Source organism: Scleropages formosus, chromosome 13 (genome assembly GCF_900964775.1).
Source record: "Scleropages formosus chromosome 13, fSclFor1.1, whole genome shotgun sequence".
Classification (NCBI taxonomy): domain Eukaryota; kingdom Metazoa; phylum Chordata; class Actinopteri; order Osteoglossiformes; family Osteoglossidae; genus Scleropages; species Scleropages formosus.
In genome coordinates this window covers 24,791,027-24,808,119 of record NC_041818.1, presented here as the reverse complement: position 1 = coordinate 24,808,119, position 17,093 = coordinate 24,791,027, and the positions used below count along the sequence as shown (strand labels likewise).

General features: G+C 43.4%; 1 protein-coding gene across 1 annotated transcript in view; it reads left to right on the top strand.

Moving 5' to 3' along the window:
* Window positions 1-16,845, top strand: part of kdrl (kinase insert domain receptor like) — a 47,256-nt gene extending 30,411 nt beyond the window's left edge. Inside the window, exons 17-30 of the mRNA XM_018733672.2 lie at window positions 235-355; window positions 833-937; window positions 3,204-3,317; window positions 3,919-4,007; window positions 4,223-4,376; window positions 5,335-5,432; window positions 6,012-6,134; window positions 7,220-7,331; window positions 9,388-9,487; window positions 11,288-11,393; window positions 11,602-11,711; window positions 12,242-12,320; window positions 12,771-12,877; window positions 16,080-16,845. Coding sequence (XP_018589188.1) covers window positions 235-355; window positions 833-937; window positions 3,204-3,317; window positions 3,919-4,007; window positions 4,223-4,376; window positions 5,335-5,432; window positions 6,012-6,134; window positions 7,220-7,331; window positions 9,388-9,487; window positions 11,288-11,393; window positions 11,602-11,711; window positions 12,242-12,320; window positions 12,771-12,877; window positions 16,080-16,272 — 1,611 coding nt within the window. The 3' untranslated portion in view covers window positions 16,273-16,845. The remainder of the gene's footprint in view (window positions 1-234; window positions 356-832; window positions 938-3,203; window positions 3,318-3,918; window positions 4,008-4,222; window positions 4,377-5,334; window positions 5,433-6,011; window positions 6,135-7,219; window positions 7,332-9,387; window positions 9,488-11,287; window positions 11,394-11,601; window positions 11,712-12,241; window positions 12,321-12,770; window positions 12,878-16,079) is intronic.
* The last annotated feature ends 248 nt before the right edge of the window (window positions 16,846-17,093 follow it).

Below are 17,093 nucleotides of genomic sequence, written 5' to 3'. Positions count from 1 at the left end.
AAATATTGTATTCTTCCTGGCTTACATTAAAGGCAGAAATATGAAGTATAGAACACAAATGGGTTTGAAAAGCATTATGTAATCTAAGAAAAAGCATTGCCATTTTAATTTTTTCTAACAAAGAATAACATGCACTTTGTTAATTTATTTGTGTGCAATGCATTAAATATTGATACTGATACTGTATCTCTTTGCCCTTCTTGTCATTGTTAACCTCTGCACACTGTCCTTAAGCCCAGCTATGCAGACATTGAACCAGGTTACCTGTCTATCATAATGCCTTTGGATGAGCAATGTGACCAACTGCCTTATGATGGAAGTAAATGGGAGTTTCCACGAGATCGTCTGAGGCTGGGTAGGTACTGGCCAGTAGTATCTGATGGCCTGTGAAGCTCTCTGCAGTTCTTTCACAGCTCTTTCACATGCCTCCTGTCTTCACACTCCAATCAGGTAGATCTGTAAGACTTCTCTGAAGGCATATTACAATTCTGGCTTTGCGCTGTCATGTTTGTATGTGGGTATGGATCCATTCGTCAGTAAATCAGATCTAATTCTAGGCTTCCATATGCAGCAGGCAAGTGCTTCCCTCTCTGACAATATTAACCTGCTGTTATTTATCAAGGGCCAGCTACAGTCACCCAGCATTAACTATGCCATAAAAATCCTGCACAGAGAGACAGTTGCATTGCGCAGCAGCTCAGCAGGTTGATCAAATTACAGCCTCGTATCTGTCTTGACAGCCAACCCTCAGCGTTTGAATAATGATCTCCAAAAGCAGCAGAGCCTACTTGACATTGGCTCTTTTCAACTCCTGCTCCTCTTTCCCTCCCAGGTAAAACTCTAGGGCACGGAGCTTTCGGTAAAGTAGTGGAAGCTTCAGCTTTTGGGATTGACAAGTTGTCTACATGCAAGACAGTAGCTGTAAAAATGCTGAAAGGTAGGTACACATTCGGCAGTGGTGTTTTTATTGTTGTTAGTGGGGTGGCACTGTGGCAGAATGGGTAGCATTGGTGTCTTGCAACACTTGTGCTGTGTGACTGGACATGGGTTCAATCCCTGTTCCGTCTTTGTGGAATCTGCCCCCCCCCCCCCCCCCCCACCCGAGTATGAATAGATTTCCTCCTGCAGCCCAGAGACGTGGTTCAAACAAATTGGTGATTCTGAACTGCCCATAGTGTCAATGTCTCTTATATTACTATGGTGCATAGACAGGTGAATGGTTGTAGGGAGTTTAGTGTAGGAAAAAACAATAATTAATGAATAATTAATAATTTGAATAATTTATTAAATTATTTAATAAATACTTGATTTATTGAATAATAATTCTATAAATTCTTGTAACTCAAATGGGCATATCTTGGGGTTTGACTGTACTGAGCCGTTGTATTTAATACGTGTAGCTTGGCCATATGCATGCATTTAGCACTTTGCAAGTGTGCTGCAGCAGTTCCCCAAACATAGTGTACTAAGTTGAACCTGAAATTGGCCAGAGTTTGATGTCCCTGAAGAGGAAGGGGGAAGGGGCCTTCAAATTTGAGCTGAAAGCTCATGCAACATTTTCATTTCATTGTCCAAGATCTGCAGGTGACATAGAGTTCAAAAGTGTAAGGTAAATAATGAAGTAAATAGTGAAAGAATCCAGGTTCATTATTAATGACCTTCAAACAGATGTTCCTTACACATTGTTTGCCATAAAACCATGCATTTTAAAGGCAGTTTCAGGTATGTACTGCATCCACAACACATGGAGCGCTGGGCCTCATGGGCTGCGGGAGGTGCTGGTTTTTGTTACAAGTCCATAGTTACTGTATCTTGACAGGGCTTTTGACAGAACCCATGCCATAATACATTACAATGCATTTTAATATTCCTTCATAAAAGTTTTGTTACAACTTACAAAGTGATGTGTTAAGAGTTTCTTCTAACTATGTTAGTTTGTAAAGCTAATCATCTCATGATTTTGAAGTCTTTTAGGATAGCTAATGACTACCATGACCAGTCCCATGAACAATGAAGGCACCTAATTCAACTACAACATTGTCATCACCGAAACATAGTTTGGCAGCCACATCTCTTATCAGTCTTGACTAATTCATACCACTTTCATATCCATGTGAAGGCTGGCCAGGTATAACCCAGAGCCCTAGTTCTTCCTAGGCTCACATTCACATTGATTCTCACTAAAACTCACACAGGCCTCTCTCGATGTGATTCATTGTGTTAACCATTGATTAAGATTTCATCAATTTTGCTGTTGTCCGGTACTCAGGATAAAATCAAGATGGCAAATGATAAATACACTACACTGCCAGGCACAGAGCTAGGTGTAGCTGGAGATGCCATGTTGGTCCAGGCAAAGACTACTGCTTTTTATGCTTCATAATATCATCAAAGCCCCAGGGACCCACTGGTAAATTCTAGTGATATACCTTTAATTTTGACCATAGTGCAGTTCTTTCCCCAAATATCTGGAGAAAAACACGCTTACAGTTCGAAACCATATATTGACTCCACATGCACACTGTAATGACGTACGACTTGTGCCTGGTTCTGTTTGAAAGCCCCTTTTTAAGAGTGATTCAGTGAGAATGTTTAAAAGGGCCTTTTAAAGTATGTCAAAAGCTTGTGACCTCAAAAGACTCCCACGCTTACCCTTAATTCTTTTCACATGTACATACCAGCATACCAGTTTATAGCATGGAGTCACCCAGAGTGCAATAGATGTTCTCATTCAATCGATCAATTTATAGAGGAGAAATAGAAAATCAATTTTAAATCAGTACATGTAAAAAATCAATTTTTTCTTTTGAACTATGGTTTCACTGTAAGATGTTATATACTTACAGGACTGTATCTTAAGGAATTTCATCTGTGCTAAAATATGTACTGTTTGTTGCAGTCTTTTGGTTCAAAGCTAAGGTGTTCTGAAATGATACACATGAGCTTTCTGGCAGCAGAAAGCTTTACTCACTATGTACATACAGAAAAATACATTTGACTGCCAACTGGATCGCAAAGGGATACATGCTAGAATAGAAAAAACAAACCATTTTTCATATGAAGTCATATATCCCGTCAGACTTTATAGACATATATCCCATCAGAGAAAAACTCTGCTAAATGTAGTCCAACTGTTGCAACTGTCACCACTTTGAAACATTTACTGAATCAATCACTTTCCTCTGCTGTGTGCTCTTGGGCAGGAGGTGCCTCAGCCAGTGAGAGTAGAGCCCTGATGTCAGAGCTGAAGATACTGATCCACATTGGCCATCATCTTAATGTCGTCAACCTCCTTGGAGCCTGCACTAAACCAGGAGGTAAGACTGGATAAAGGTAGGGTAAGGACAGTATGGCAGGTGGAATAGATGGAGTAAGGGTGAAAGAAGGAAGGGGTTACTCAAGGTCTCAGTGAATTAAGTAAATGCTTGGAGGAAGTTGGGGAGGGTGATGGTAGAGATGAGAAGCAGTAGGAGCTCCAGGATGCTATTGGCTCAGGGCACACACTCCTCTAGTACTCCTCTCCCGCCTAACATTTAATTAATTACCATTCACCACTCATTTAAGTGGTGTGATCTATTCCAGAAGACACAAACTTGTTATAAAAGGTAGAACCAAATTTAGTTTAATCTGAACAGAAAAAAATTAACATTTTGGCATTTATATTAAAAGAACACAGTGATGTAACAACTTATTACGTATAGGAGACAAAATAATATAACCAATACTACTCAGTGGACTTATGCACAGATACAGGGGGGACACTTTAGGTTTGCTTGGACAGTGAGGGTGAAATGATTTATAGTGTGGGTTCCTTTGTACATTCATTTGTATAGTATTTGGTTTTTAAAAAGGGTTTCTTATAGTCCCAAAGCATATGATAAAATGTTGATTATTAATTTTGTAATTGTGCCAATGTAGGCCCTTTGATGATAATAGTGGAGTACTGCAAGTATGGCAATCTGTCTAACTACTTAAGAAGCAAGAGGGGCGACTTTGTCTTCTGTAAGGTAAATCCACAGGTCTTGGGTCATGGTGGCTCAGTCCATTTTATTGTATTTTTATATTTATTATGTTCATATATGTGTTTTATATGTCATTAATTTTGTAAGATGCTTTTGGAGACAAAGGAATGTAAATTTACAAAATCACTATGCTAGGGCCCATGAGTCAACTGAGCAAAGCTGGTTCAATAGCTTCTCGCTTTCTTTCTGCTGTGTGGCAGAGTCACGACATCAAGACAGCATCAGTGGGTTCAGGTAGTGACCTTAGTGAGCTGGCCAAACGGCGTTTGGAGAGTGTGGCTAGCACAGGCAGCTCTGCAAGTTCTGGCTTTGTGGAAGACAAGAGTTACTGTGACTCTGAGGAGGAGGAAGAAGGTAGCAGCCAAAAGTCTTCGTTCCTGTTCAGTCCCTTTCCCCACCTCGATCTATGTCTCCCTTTAATAGCATGTGCTTTAGTGACATCCCCCTACCAGTACTGCAACCTGCTTGCTTAATTGTTTTGTCTTCATGATCCTGGAGGAGGTCCATAGTTGGCTCCATGAGAAACCAGTGTTATCCCTCCCCATTTCATTCTTTCTTTACTCTTTTCTTCTGCTGTATTTTGGCCTCCTATGGTGATCCTCTGGCCTCTGTGTAGTGTCGGAGGTCTCAAATCCATGTTGTTGTTGCTGGTTGGAGAAACTGTTGACTCAGGTGGATGATCACATACGCATCTCCAGCACCAGCTGCAGTTGTGATCCCCATACCCCTAAGGTAACTGCTGCTAACAATTCCAGGTCAGCCTTTGAAGGCTGTTGTTGACCACTACAGTTGGTGGACATGGATTTACTTCTACCACCTGCAGAATGACACACACACACACACACATATACACATTGTCTGAAACCGCTTGTCCCAAGCGGGGTCGTGGCGAGCCAGAGCCTAACCCAGCAATACAGGGCACAAGGCTGGAGGGGGAGGGGACACACCCAGGACGGGATGCCAGACTCGAACCCCAGACTCACCAGTGAGCAGGCCCAGGCCAAACCGACTACACCACCACACCCCCCAGAATGATGTAGTAATATCCATATATCCATCATCAGATATATCAGATATACTGTGTGTGGGATTTCCCTTGATATCATCAAACATCACAGCTATGCCTGTGTTACTGCAGTCCTCTCATTGCTCTGGCTGACTCTACTAACAAATTTCCAGCTGAGTAACATGCATGCTGCCTGCCTCTTTTTCAAAATGTACCCCAAGAAGTAAATCTGATCTGGATAAGGATCCAGGTTTTTCACAGCTGCTGTCCTGCGGACAATTGAAACAGAATGCTTTCCATCCACAGAGATGGAGGACCTGACCAAGAGACCCTTGACTATGGAGGATCTAATTTGCTATAGCTTTCAAGTTGCAAAAGGCATGGAATTCTTGGCCTCACGCAAGGTACGCTAAGAAAATAACATTTTGAATTCTCCAAATGGCAATTTGTCTTTAAAACTTACAAGGTGCAGGCAAAGTATCTGATGTGATTTATCTATGTACAGTTAAGTTCCTTTTTACTCATTGCATCCTGTATTAGGGTTGTGGTGGCTGTAATATCTTATGGTAGCTGTGGGGGTTTTTACTGTACAAAATAAATTGGCATATTTTGTGCTTTGTCTCTGTATGATGGTAATGCACTGGCTTCCAGGGAGCTAAAGGGGTTGTAATTGTGCTCTTATGCCACTGTGGTAAAAGACCTGAATGAAAACCACATCACAGAGGTGTATGGCTAATGGCTGTTCTATATCCCATTCAGCCAGTACAATCAGTGGATGTGAGAACAGACTGGCTCCAAAGAATACATTTAACATTGTAGAGCACCTCATACTGCTAAGATCAACATTTCAGAACCAGGTTCTGTTGAAATGCTCTCAAAACCATTAGCAGAACAGGATTTCACATCCTTAGGCCCATTGCACAATTCTGTTATGGGCGTCACTGTGATAAATAAGTTTGATGTGATTCTCACAAATATTTCAGTGTGTTCATCGTGATTTGGCTGCAAGGAACGTCCTCCTGTCCGAAAACAACGTTGTGAAAATATGCGACTTTGGCCTCGCAAGAGACATCTATAAAGACCCGGACTACGTGCGCAAAGGCGATGTACGTTTACTGTTCTCTGTTTTGGATGAAAGATGTAGCACAGCACGCAGCTAACATTTCTGGAATGTTTTGCCTCTCGTTATGGTCCACTGAGGATGCCGACGTGGAGGGTGGGGGTTGGGGTGGAGAACAATCAGGAGTAATGCAGTCCTTCACAAAAGTTGAATGAGAGTGACAGCATGACCACAGCCTGTTACCACTTATTTAGCAAAAACAGAACAGCAAAACAGGTCTAAAAATGGAATATTATAAACTTCCCATTCATCTTACAGCTGTTGCCCAGCTGTAATGATTCAGCACTCTGCTTAAAGCATGATGATGGTATTCATTCCAGATATTTCCCTTACTTTGTAGGTCTTTTTCAGTAAACATCAAATACTGGCATAGTGTTGCAGGTAAATCAGCCATGCTAAAATAAATACACACACACACACACATTTTCAGAACCGCATGTCCCATACGGGGTCACGGGGAACCGGAGCCTACCCGGCAACACAGGGCGTAAGGCCGGAGGGGAAGGGGACACACCCAGGACGGGATGCCAGTCCGTCGCAAGGCACCCCAAGCGGGACTCGAACCCCAGACCCACCGGAGAGCAGGACTGTGGTCCAACCCACTGCGCCACCGCACCCCTCGCTAAAATAAATACTAAATACATAAAGAAAATGTGACTAAAATCTTAAGCATTTGTAAGTGTTAGAACTCGTAGTAGTGTTAGCTGCACAGGGGTTAGAAATATTTCCTGCAGCTGCATTGGTTTAAGTGCAGCTATCTACAGTGCACAAAGACAATATGATACAGACTGTATGTAAGGAAAAGATCAGTGTGTGCAGGAGATACGAGTATTTGTCTGAAGGCACTTTACCAGTCCCTCAACAATGATAACATGGTGTTAACTTTCCACATCATGTCTGTCTCATTGGCCTCACTAAAAGCTGATCCCCATTAAAAAGATGAAAATAGAGTGATGCTATGGTCTGCTGGCTGGGCAGCAGCCAAGGTCTTCACTGAGATCACCAGGCAGGGTGTGAGCTGATGTCCAGCATTAAGAAAGCTGTTAATTTGGATGACTTCTCCTTGTTCAGGCCAGACTGCCCCTGAAGTGGATGGCACCTGAGGCTATTTTTGACAAGGTGTACACTTCGCAGAGTGACGTGTGGTCTTTTGGGGTCCTCATGTGGGAGATTTTCTCTCTAGGTATGTAACCCCCCTTGAGACATCAGATGACTTTGTTTTTACATCCATCAAAAATTATGAGCTAGTGAGTTCACCTTTGGGTAGAAGATATCAAAATATTTGTCTGCTTTTCAAATGTCTTGTACTGTGATGTTATACAAATTCCAGTTTGAAACCCACTACAAAAATCCATCCCAAGATTTTCATTTCTTGCTCCAGTTTGTGGATTACTGCAAAGTAAAATATTTGTCAGACTTTCAAACTAATAGTCTCAGGCTTTTTTTGTTTTGTTAGTCATGCTGGAAGTTCCCAACAAACCACTACTGGTGTTAAAAGGGTGTGTAAAGCAAACCATGAGCCACATGTGTAGCAGAACATTAGCGGAACCCCGAAAGAATATGTGCCTCATCCAGATGTTGTGGACAGTAACTCCATCTGGAACTGCCTAATCATTCGTTCGGGAAGAGACAAAAGTTCTCTTACCCCATTAAACACACACATTTTCGGAACCGCTAGTCCCATACGGGGTCGCGGGGAACCGGAGCCTACCCGGTAACACAGGGCGTAAGGCCGGAGGGGGAGGGGACACACCCAGGATGGGACGCCAGTCCGTCGCAAGGCACCCCAAGCGGGACTCGAACCCCAGACCCACTGGAGAGCAGGACCCGGTCCAACCCACTGCGCCCCCCACCCCATTAAATAGTTTTCTAGAAAATTTTTTAGAATAGTTTTACCTATCATATGAAATGTGTAAAGTCACACACCTGACTGAATAAAAACTGCACGTTATTCTCTGGCATCATCTATATGATCTTAATTAAACATAAATAAAATACAGCCAAAATACTATCTCATGCAGTATATAATGCGAATACACTTACTTAAGCATTACTCAGTAAATACCAAATATCGTTATGAAATGAAATTGTCTAAATACATTTAGAAGGATAAGGGGGGTGCGATGGTGCAGCGGGTTTGGCCTGTGCCTGCTCTCGGGTGGGTCTGAGGTTTGAGTCCTGCTTGGGGTGCTTTGCGACGGACGGGTGTCCCGTCCTGGGTGTGTCCCCACCCCCTCCAGCCTTGCGCCCTGTGCTGCCGGGTTAGGCTCCGGCTTGCCGCAATCCCGCTCAGGACAAGTGGTTTCAGTCAATGTGTGTGTATGTATTTATAAGGATAGGATGGTACATTATTAGCCCTGCAGTGAATTTACAGTTATTCAATTTTTAGCATAATTTAACAGTACTCAGCAAAACACCACCACCATCCTATGATAAAAACAAAGCTATGTACTCTGAAAACACTCATATGGTGAGGCATAGAAAAATAATTTTCTCTTGCATACACATATGCACCTATATGCGCGCACACACGCACCATGCCACCTGCCAGAGTTAATGTAGCACAAGAAAAGAACAAGAACAAAAAACAATACACTTACAATTATGCATTTAAAACTAAAAGGTTGCAGGTGCAAGTCCAATATATCTTGTTGTTTAACTGTTAAATATCACAACACAGATGTTTTTTTTTTTTTTTTTTTTTCTGTAAAAGTGTCCAGCTGTATAAATACCTGATTCATAAAACTGAACTATGTACTTGCTTTGGATCAAAGTGTCTGTGAAGCTTTGAATGAAAATGAAGGGTAATCCGAAGCTGAATGCTTTCTGTGAGCCAGGAGTTTGCCCTACTTCCAAAATACTCATGTACGCATATTATATCATAAAAGTTCCATTATCCTCCAGTTAAGTCTTGTGGTCTTAGATTTCCTCCTTGTTGATTTAGGTCTCATGCATTCAATTATTCTGTTAAACATTAGTCTCCCTTCACTAGACATTGCCATCATCTTCTGTTTATAATTTCTCATTACTACCATATTTTTCTAGATTTTATTTGATATTGTGTTATCATATAATATTATCATATTGTGTCATATGATAGGTTTTATTCTGGAACATGAAAATATTGTTTCTTGAATTACTTAAGTTGAATGGATCAAGAGAAACAGTATTTTCAGATCCTGTCACTCCAGGAGGGCTGCTAACTTTGGCTGATCTTCACAATCTGCATCGCTTCCCAGGTGCATCACCCTACCCTGGCCTGCAGATTGACGAGGAGTTCTGCTGCAAACTGAAAGAAGGGACCAGGATGCGAGCACCAGAGTACTCCACTCCTGAAATGTAAGTCGTACCCATCAATTATTTTTTTATCACCCCAATTAGCTTTTTGAGACTGTCAGTAAATTGCTTTCCCTTGTCCAGTCTGTCTAGATCTCACAGCTGTTAATCCTGGGAAGTTCTGAAAAGTCCAGTAAAGAACCAGCCATTTTGGGGAACCCAAATCAGCCAGTGGTGTTGTTTGAGCTTTGGTGTGGTTGGGTCAAGGAACCTTGTTCCTCTTTGGAGGACACAAACAGTGTCCTTTGCTCCACAGGAAAACACACGCATTAAAAAAGGGAGCCTTACAGTGGTTTTGTGGAATAACAAAGTTTTTGCTACAGAGGAAGACAAACGAGTCACTGCTGTGGGGTCGTAGTGGAGAACATTTTGGGAAGCGGTAAAAAAGGTTCACTGATTGGGAAGCCACTGTGGAGAAACGGGATGGAGTAAATTACCAACCGAAGCCTGTGCTGAGACCAAGCCTCACGTCAAAGGGGAAAGAAGTGGGGGTAGCTAGAAGTTGTGGCAGGAGAACTCCAACAATCCACCCCTCATCAGGCACCCAACTACAAAGGTCAGCCAGTGGAATGCATTTGCCCCATGGGGTTGCTGGTCTGAGAATGACAGGATGAAAAAAACCTTTGCAAATGTAGAGGAGGGTGTTTTCCTCCATCTTATCAGGCCTTTTTAGACAACTCAGCTGAGAAAAAAGGGTCCCACCAGAGTCGACAACCTGCAACCAATCAGGAACCAATCACTGCTGGCCCCTAGCAGTAGGAGAGCAAGGTCATTGGCAGGCAACCAGTCAGCCTCCATTCCCTTTCCAGATCTCACCATTGATGTGTAGCATTTCACATAGAAGTGTCAAACTCATTTGCCTAATTGCATTGGAAAGTACTTATTAGGAGCCTGAAAATACAACAGTCCTGACAACTGGTGCCCATGGTAGACTGCCAGACGGACAGTGACTGGAGATGATCTACTAAATACGATCCAGACGCTGAGCTTTCAAACCTCAGGGAACATTATCCACTTCAAAAGTGCAGTTATCTACAGGAGGCCAGGTGAAGCTTGATGCTATGGCAAGTGACAGAGCTAAGCAGTAACACATGAACAAATTGCAGAATTGCAGATTCACACGTGTATGTGCATCACCCATGACTCTTCTTTGTAATCCTGACCTTTCACCTCTTTAATGCATGACCTTAGACCCTGACCATCTTTGTCACACAGAAGATGAAAGTCTTAAGATATGAAAGATCTCACTTCAGAACAGCGACTAATGTACACTCCCAGCCCTATCTCCAACCCCCAGGGCAGTGTGGGCTGCCCTTCCAATATGTGTCAGGGGGTAGAGAAAGGCCTGCTTGTTGTACCACTACTGATTAGACATGGAAGAGTTTTCTTCTACAGAAGGTGAACTCCTACAAACAAATCAAAACAAAATGTTCTTTTAGCCCCGTGAAATTAGGAGAAGCTTTGTTAATTGTGTCGATTTTCAGCAGCTAGTTTGGTTTAATCCTCTGTTCTGGGAACACAGTCAAATATTCACCATTTTGAACAAGTTATCATTATGCACTGGAAAGAAGAACACCTAAACTCTATAGCCAGAATTGGAGAGAGAAAAACAGAAAAGTCAGCAGTGGATTTTCTTCATGGACACTTTCACAAGATCAGTCTACAGGACCTTTAGCTTCATGACAGGGTTATGAAATGGTATTCTGGGAGCAGTTCCTCAGCTAATGGACAAGATTGATAAATAAGTACCATGGGCCGTGGCATAGCTATGTGGTGAATCCAAGGGTCTCCTTTTTTCTTTAGATACCAGACCATGATGGACTGCTGGCAAGGCGATCCTGGACAGAGACCCACCTTCACACAACTGGTGGAGTGGCTAGGGGATCTGCTCCAGGCCAACGTGCAGCAGGTAACGGCAGAGAGTGATTTTTGACAAAAGGACAAGGAAAAGTGTTCTGGATTCCTTTGTCATACTTTAAGGTGCAGTAAGGATAAGAAAAGAAGTGGTGCTTGTGACACTAGTTTGATGATGACAAGAAGGGATGGAGATGCAGTTGCTAATTAACAGGAGAATGCGTGGACTCTGAATTCCTGTATTTGTTCTTCTGCCTCCTCAGGAGGGAAAGCACTACATCCCTGTGAACACGATCCTGCTGAAGAGGGGGGCCAAGGCCTGCAGTGCCCCCCTTCCAGAGGAGCCCCCACACAGGGAATCCAGCGGAAGCTGGTAAGGAGTGGCACCATTTCACTCTGGGCGACAGGATGTGGGCGGTTGTGTTGCTATTCTGTGGGAACAAACTCACTGTTCTTCCCAACAAATGTCACACTCATTCCAGAACAGGGAGCTTTACTGTAGTTCTTACCTGTCATGATTCAAGACTCACTGAAACTGTCCCTGCTCAGCTATTATAAGTTCTTAAGCTTATTTGAGGTCCATTGAAAGAAATTATGTGGGAATCTGACAGACGAGTTTTGATACTGAGTCGCTTGAACTGAAATCATTATGGCAAAGATGCTGAAATGTATCAATGAGTTGTCCTTTGCAATGAATCAAAGAGTGCTGTAATTAGCCATATGATGAAAAGCAAAATATAAATATTAGAAAGAATTATATATTCTGCTAAAGTTTATAGTGATGTAGTTTCTATTGTGACTACAACACTTTTTGTCTTTCAGTTACTCTTTTGCATATTACTGATTTCTGGAGGAAAAATAGAAAAATGTCATTTCAAGACACCCTTGGATGTGTCTCTACAGGAATGTCAAGATCCAACCCAGCAGCATTAAAACTTGTGATGAGATAACTACAGAGAGCAAATCGGACAAAGTCCATGAGGTCTGCATTCATTTGCGCACACGTCTTTGACCACCATTCCATGTTCTGTCATACAGGTCAATGATACCCTCATACAGAGTATTAGCAAACTTTGTGACATTGTTTAAATATTATAACATAGTAACCACATTTCTAACAATTTCTGGAACTGGAACGTTTCAGCCACAAGTTTAATTTGTTAGCCATTGTGCCACCTACTGGTCTATTGTTATATTGGCTTCTTTCCTACTGGGACCCTGGAGCATGAAGAGTGGCCTGCTGATTGGCAGGGTAGTGTGATCGTTCCCTCGCCCATTCCTCTTTTTGCCATTTCTCAATTTCGAGTCTGAGATCAAATACCCCTACTGGTACAAAGTGTACATATTTTGTGTGTATTGCTAGTGCTCTGATAGCAAAATAATACCCAGTGTGTCTGTCCAATCACTGTCTGTTTCTCTTTTCACCCCACAGGGGATCCAGTTAAACTCTAGAGTGTGTCTGTCTTCCAACAATGGGAGCCCCCTATATAACTGGGTCGAGTCATCCGTGGGCCAGCCTTCAGGCGTCATGGTCCTGCCGTGAGTACTTTTAATTCTGTCTTAGCTGCATCACTGACAGCTGACAAACTGTGATTTACATGCTTCTTTTTCCTCACCCAAAATTTTCTTATGTTATGCTGGAATGTGGATGTTATGGTTTGTTCAGTTTTTGAATTCTTGGAGATTTCCACATCCCCTCTTCCTGAAAAGCCCTCAGTGTCCATAACCTTTGTGGTAGGTCCTCCTTCTCAAGGTGGCACAAGAGAGCGGAAGAGGAAAGAGGAATAATAGCATGCTGAGGGCAGGGGGTATTGTTCAAGATGACAATCCAAGGGCACATGACAAAAACATGGAGGAAGTGTGACTCTCGGAGAGGATCTCAGGAGTCCCAGGAACCTCAAAACAGATGGCCCATTCGGTAGCCTGGTGCTTCCCTTACTGTCAGCCCTCCTCTTTCCTCTGTCCTGTATACACACCTGGTTTAGCCCTACATCAACTCCACCTTCCCACTCAAACCCCAGTTTGCACCCCAGTCTAGTAAGACCAATGTTGGCTTTGTCATACAGGAGCCACCAAATGTTCATCAGGCATTAAAAAACACCAAAAACACAGAGAAAAGATGTTATTAGGTGTTATTTCATCCAACCCCAAATGATTCATAAAGCCTGCCCGAGAAAAAGGATACAGAGCACAGATAACTTGTAAGGACAGCACCTCAAAACTCGAGTTTTTAAATAGAACAACACCGTTCAGCAGGACGAAGACACTGGAGTTCTGTGCTGAAAGCGCTCCAGAATCAGAACTGATTGGAATTTCAAACATCTCAGCACAGGATAAGGCAATAAATGAAAACTCAGCTGTATACAAGGGTCATATTATACCTTGCCAACACTTGGGCAAAACAGATGCCAGGGGGATTTGGTGCTGATACAAAGTTATGGGGCATGACCCCCCCCAACCCCACCCAAGGCCTTCAGTAATTGCACATTCCACAAGAGCTTGCTTACATAACACATTCTGTCCCTTTTGCTTCAGGAACCATGGACTTTCTGTCTGGTAGCCCAGCAGCGCAGCTCTATTCAGTCTACTACTCTCAGCTGGAGCTCAACCTTTCAGAATGCTTTATGGGCTTATCAGAAATTCTCCACTTCCCCTTCTTTGCCTGTGCTTGTGGGTAGCAGAATTCCATCTGGGTTCAGCACCATCATCATGCTGCTAAGGGCAACATACCATTCACCTCTGGGCACTGCAGATGACTGTAGGTGTACAGGCTGGCTGCTGCGGAATGGAGCACAAAAGCCAGCACTAGTCTGCTGGTAGCAGTTCTCATGTAGAGTCTAATTTTACCAGACAGTACACACATTATCCCACAAAAAAACACACTGTGCAACACACTGCACAGTCTACAGGGTTTCCTGCTCAGATACTCATGGATACTACTTTAAAAACATGTTTTCAGGGCTGACTGATTAAAGTCGAGTTCTATGTTCGAATGCTGTTTATTGATTACAGCTCAGCATTCAACACAATGATACCTTCGAAGCTCATCAACAAGCTTCACAATCTTAATGCCACCCACCCTCTGCAACTGGGTTCTGGAATTTCTAACGGGCAGACCCCAGTCCGTTAGAATTGGGAACCACACGTACAGGTCAATTACCATAAACACAGGAACTTCGCAGGGCTGCATGCTGAGCCCCATGCTCTACGCACTCTTCACCCATGATTGTGTGGCCTCTCAGAACAACACCAGCATCATCAAATTTGCTGATGACTCGACAGTCATTGGACTGATAACAGGAGGCGATGAGTCAGCATACAGGAGGGAAGTGGCTGACCTAGTGAAGTGGTGCCACGACAACAATCTCTCCCTGAATGTCAACAAAACAAAGGAGCTGATAGTCGATCCATGGAGGAGGAGGGTGCAACACTCACCACTGCATATTGGTAAGACAGTGGTGGAGAGAGTGAGCAGCTTCAGATTCCTAGATGTTCACATTACTGAGCATCTCACCTAGTCTCATAACACTACGCTTCTGCTCAGGAAATCACCTCAGCGTCTGCTCTTCTTGAGAAGGCTGAGGAAATTTGGCATGCCAAGCCAAATCCTCAGAAGCTTCTATAGGTGTGCAATCGAGAGCGTCCTCACCAGCTCTATCACAGTGTGGTTTTGAGGCTGCACAGTACAGGATCGTAAGGCACTACAGTGAGTGGTGAAAACTGCTCAAACCATCTCTGGAACGTCCTTACCATCACTGGAGAGCCTATACAAGGCCAGAACTAGCAGGAGAGCTGTTAACATCATCAAGGACAATAGTCATCCCCAGCACAGCCTTTTCACACCCTTACAATCAGGCAGACGCTACAGGAGTGTTAAAGCCAGAACCTCAAGGCTGAAAAACAGTTTTTACCCACAGGCCATCAGGCTTGTGAACGATACCCATCCACTGCCTCTCCACCCATCACAGCAGACACAGTTCACCCTCTGATCCTGAGAGGTGTCAACTACCCCTCCTACACACACACATACACATCCACAACGCCAATAACATCAGAGACCACAGACTACCTCAGCATACCTTGCGCACACATATACACACTCTTCTTTCAACTGCGAATAGACCAATCTACCCCTGCAGGACTTTGCACATATACGACTTCCATGTTTACATTGCGCACTGCACACTTTATATATGTATATAACTTTGTTTCTTGGATTTTTTGCACTAATAGTACACACACACACACGCACACGCACACATTTTCGGAACCGCTTGTCCCATACGGGGTCGCGGGAAACCGGAGCCTACCCGGCAACACATGGCGTAAGGCCAGAGGGGGAGGGGACACACCCAGGACGGGATGCCAGTCCGTTACAAGGCACCTCAAGCGGGACTCGAACCCCAGACCCACCGGAGAGCAGGGCCTGGTCCAACCCACTGCACCACCGCGCCCCCCTGCACTAATAGTAATTTTTGTAAATTTGTGATTTTGCACTAATAGTAATTTTTCTAAATTTGTGATTTATGCCTTGTTTTTCTTTCCTCATGTCCTTACCATTTATGTCATAGGCTGCTGAGAGGATTCACAGAGTAAGAATTTCGTTGTATGGTATAACGAACTGTTTACTGTATAGATGACAAACTCTTCAATCTTAAATCTTGAATCTTTTTACAGAGGCTACAACTACATACTGAAACTTCTCCACAATCCCTATTTACACTGTGGCTTCCTTCTTCAGGGGGAAGAATGTGAGTAAGAGCAAGGAGTCTATGGTGTGTGCGACGAAGGACACACAGCCGCCGCTGCCCACTCTGGATATCACCCTGGATAACTCGAATCTGGACCCACCCGTAGACCCAGGCTTGGAGAGCCACTGTGCACCACCGCCTAACTATAATTATGTGGTCCGTTACTCGCCTTCACCTGTATAGTCCTGTTTCCATCCCACCGTAGAGAACGGACCTGGCGTCCCAACAATCCACCCTAGATCTTTTCTTCTCCGCACAAACATCTTCCAGCCCTCCCCCATTCTCTCTCCCTCTCTGCTTCACACTCTCCTTTAGGCTTTGTGTGTGCAAACCAACTTCAGTCCAACAATGACAACGGAGCCATTAGCCCACATCTTTACAGTTGCAAAAACAGTAAGAGAACTTTCTGTACTGTGAAAGAAGGTTTTATGTCTACAGTAGTCACAGGGGACCACAAAATTAAAGGTATAGTATTTAATACAGAGTACTAACATATCTGCTGTACACAGTTCATCAAGCAGTGTTTCAGGCTAATTGTCCATGAATCTTTGCACCAAGTGTACAAAGTGGCCTGTGAAGCAATGGACAAAAAAGATTTTTTTTAAAGAAGTTATTTAATCTGGTATATATACAGTTTAAAAAAATTGTGTTATTTCAATGTTACAAATAAGAGGAAAAATACATACATCTTTTGAACCGCTTGTCCCATACGGGGTCGTGGGGAACCGGAGCCTACCCGGCAACACAGGGCGTAAGGCCGGAGGGGGAGGGGACACACCCAGGACGGGACGCCAGTCCATCGCAAAGCACCCCAAGAGGGACTCGAACCCCACACCCACTGGAGAGCAGGACCCGGTTCAATCCACTGCGCCACCACACCCCTCTAAGAGGAAAAATACATCTGATAAAATTTTAGAGCAGTACATGTAGTCAGTTGTTTTATAATAATACCAAAATTAATGGACTAACTCCATCCTGTAAGAATTCTCCATGTAGAGGCCCTT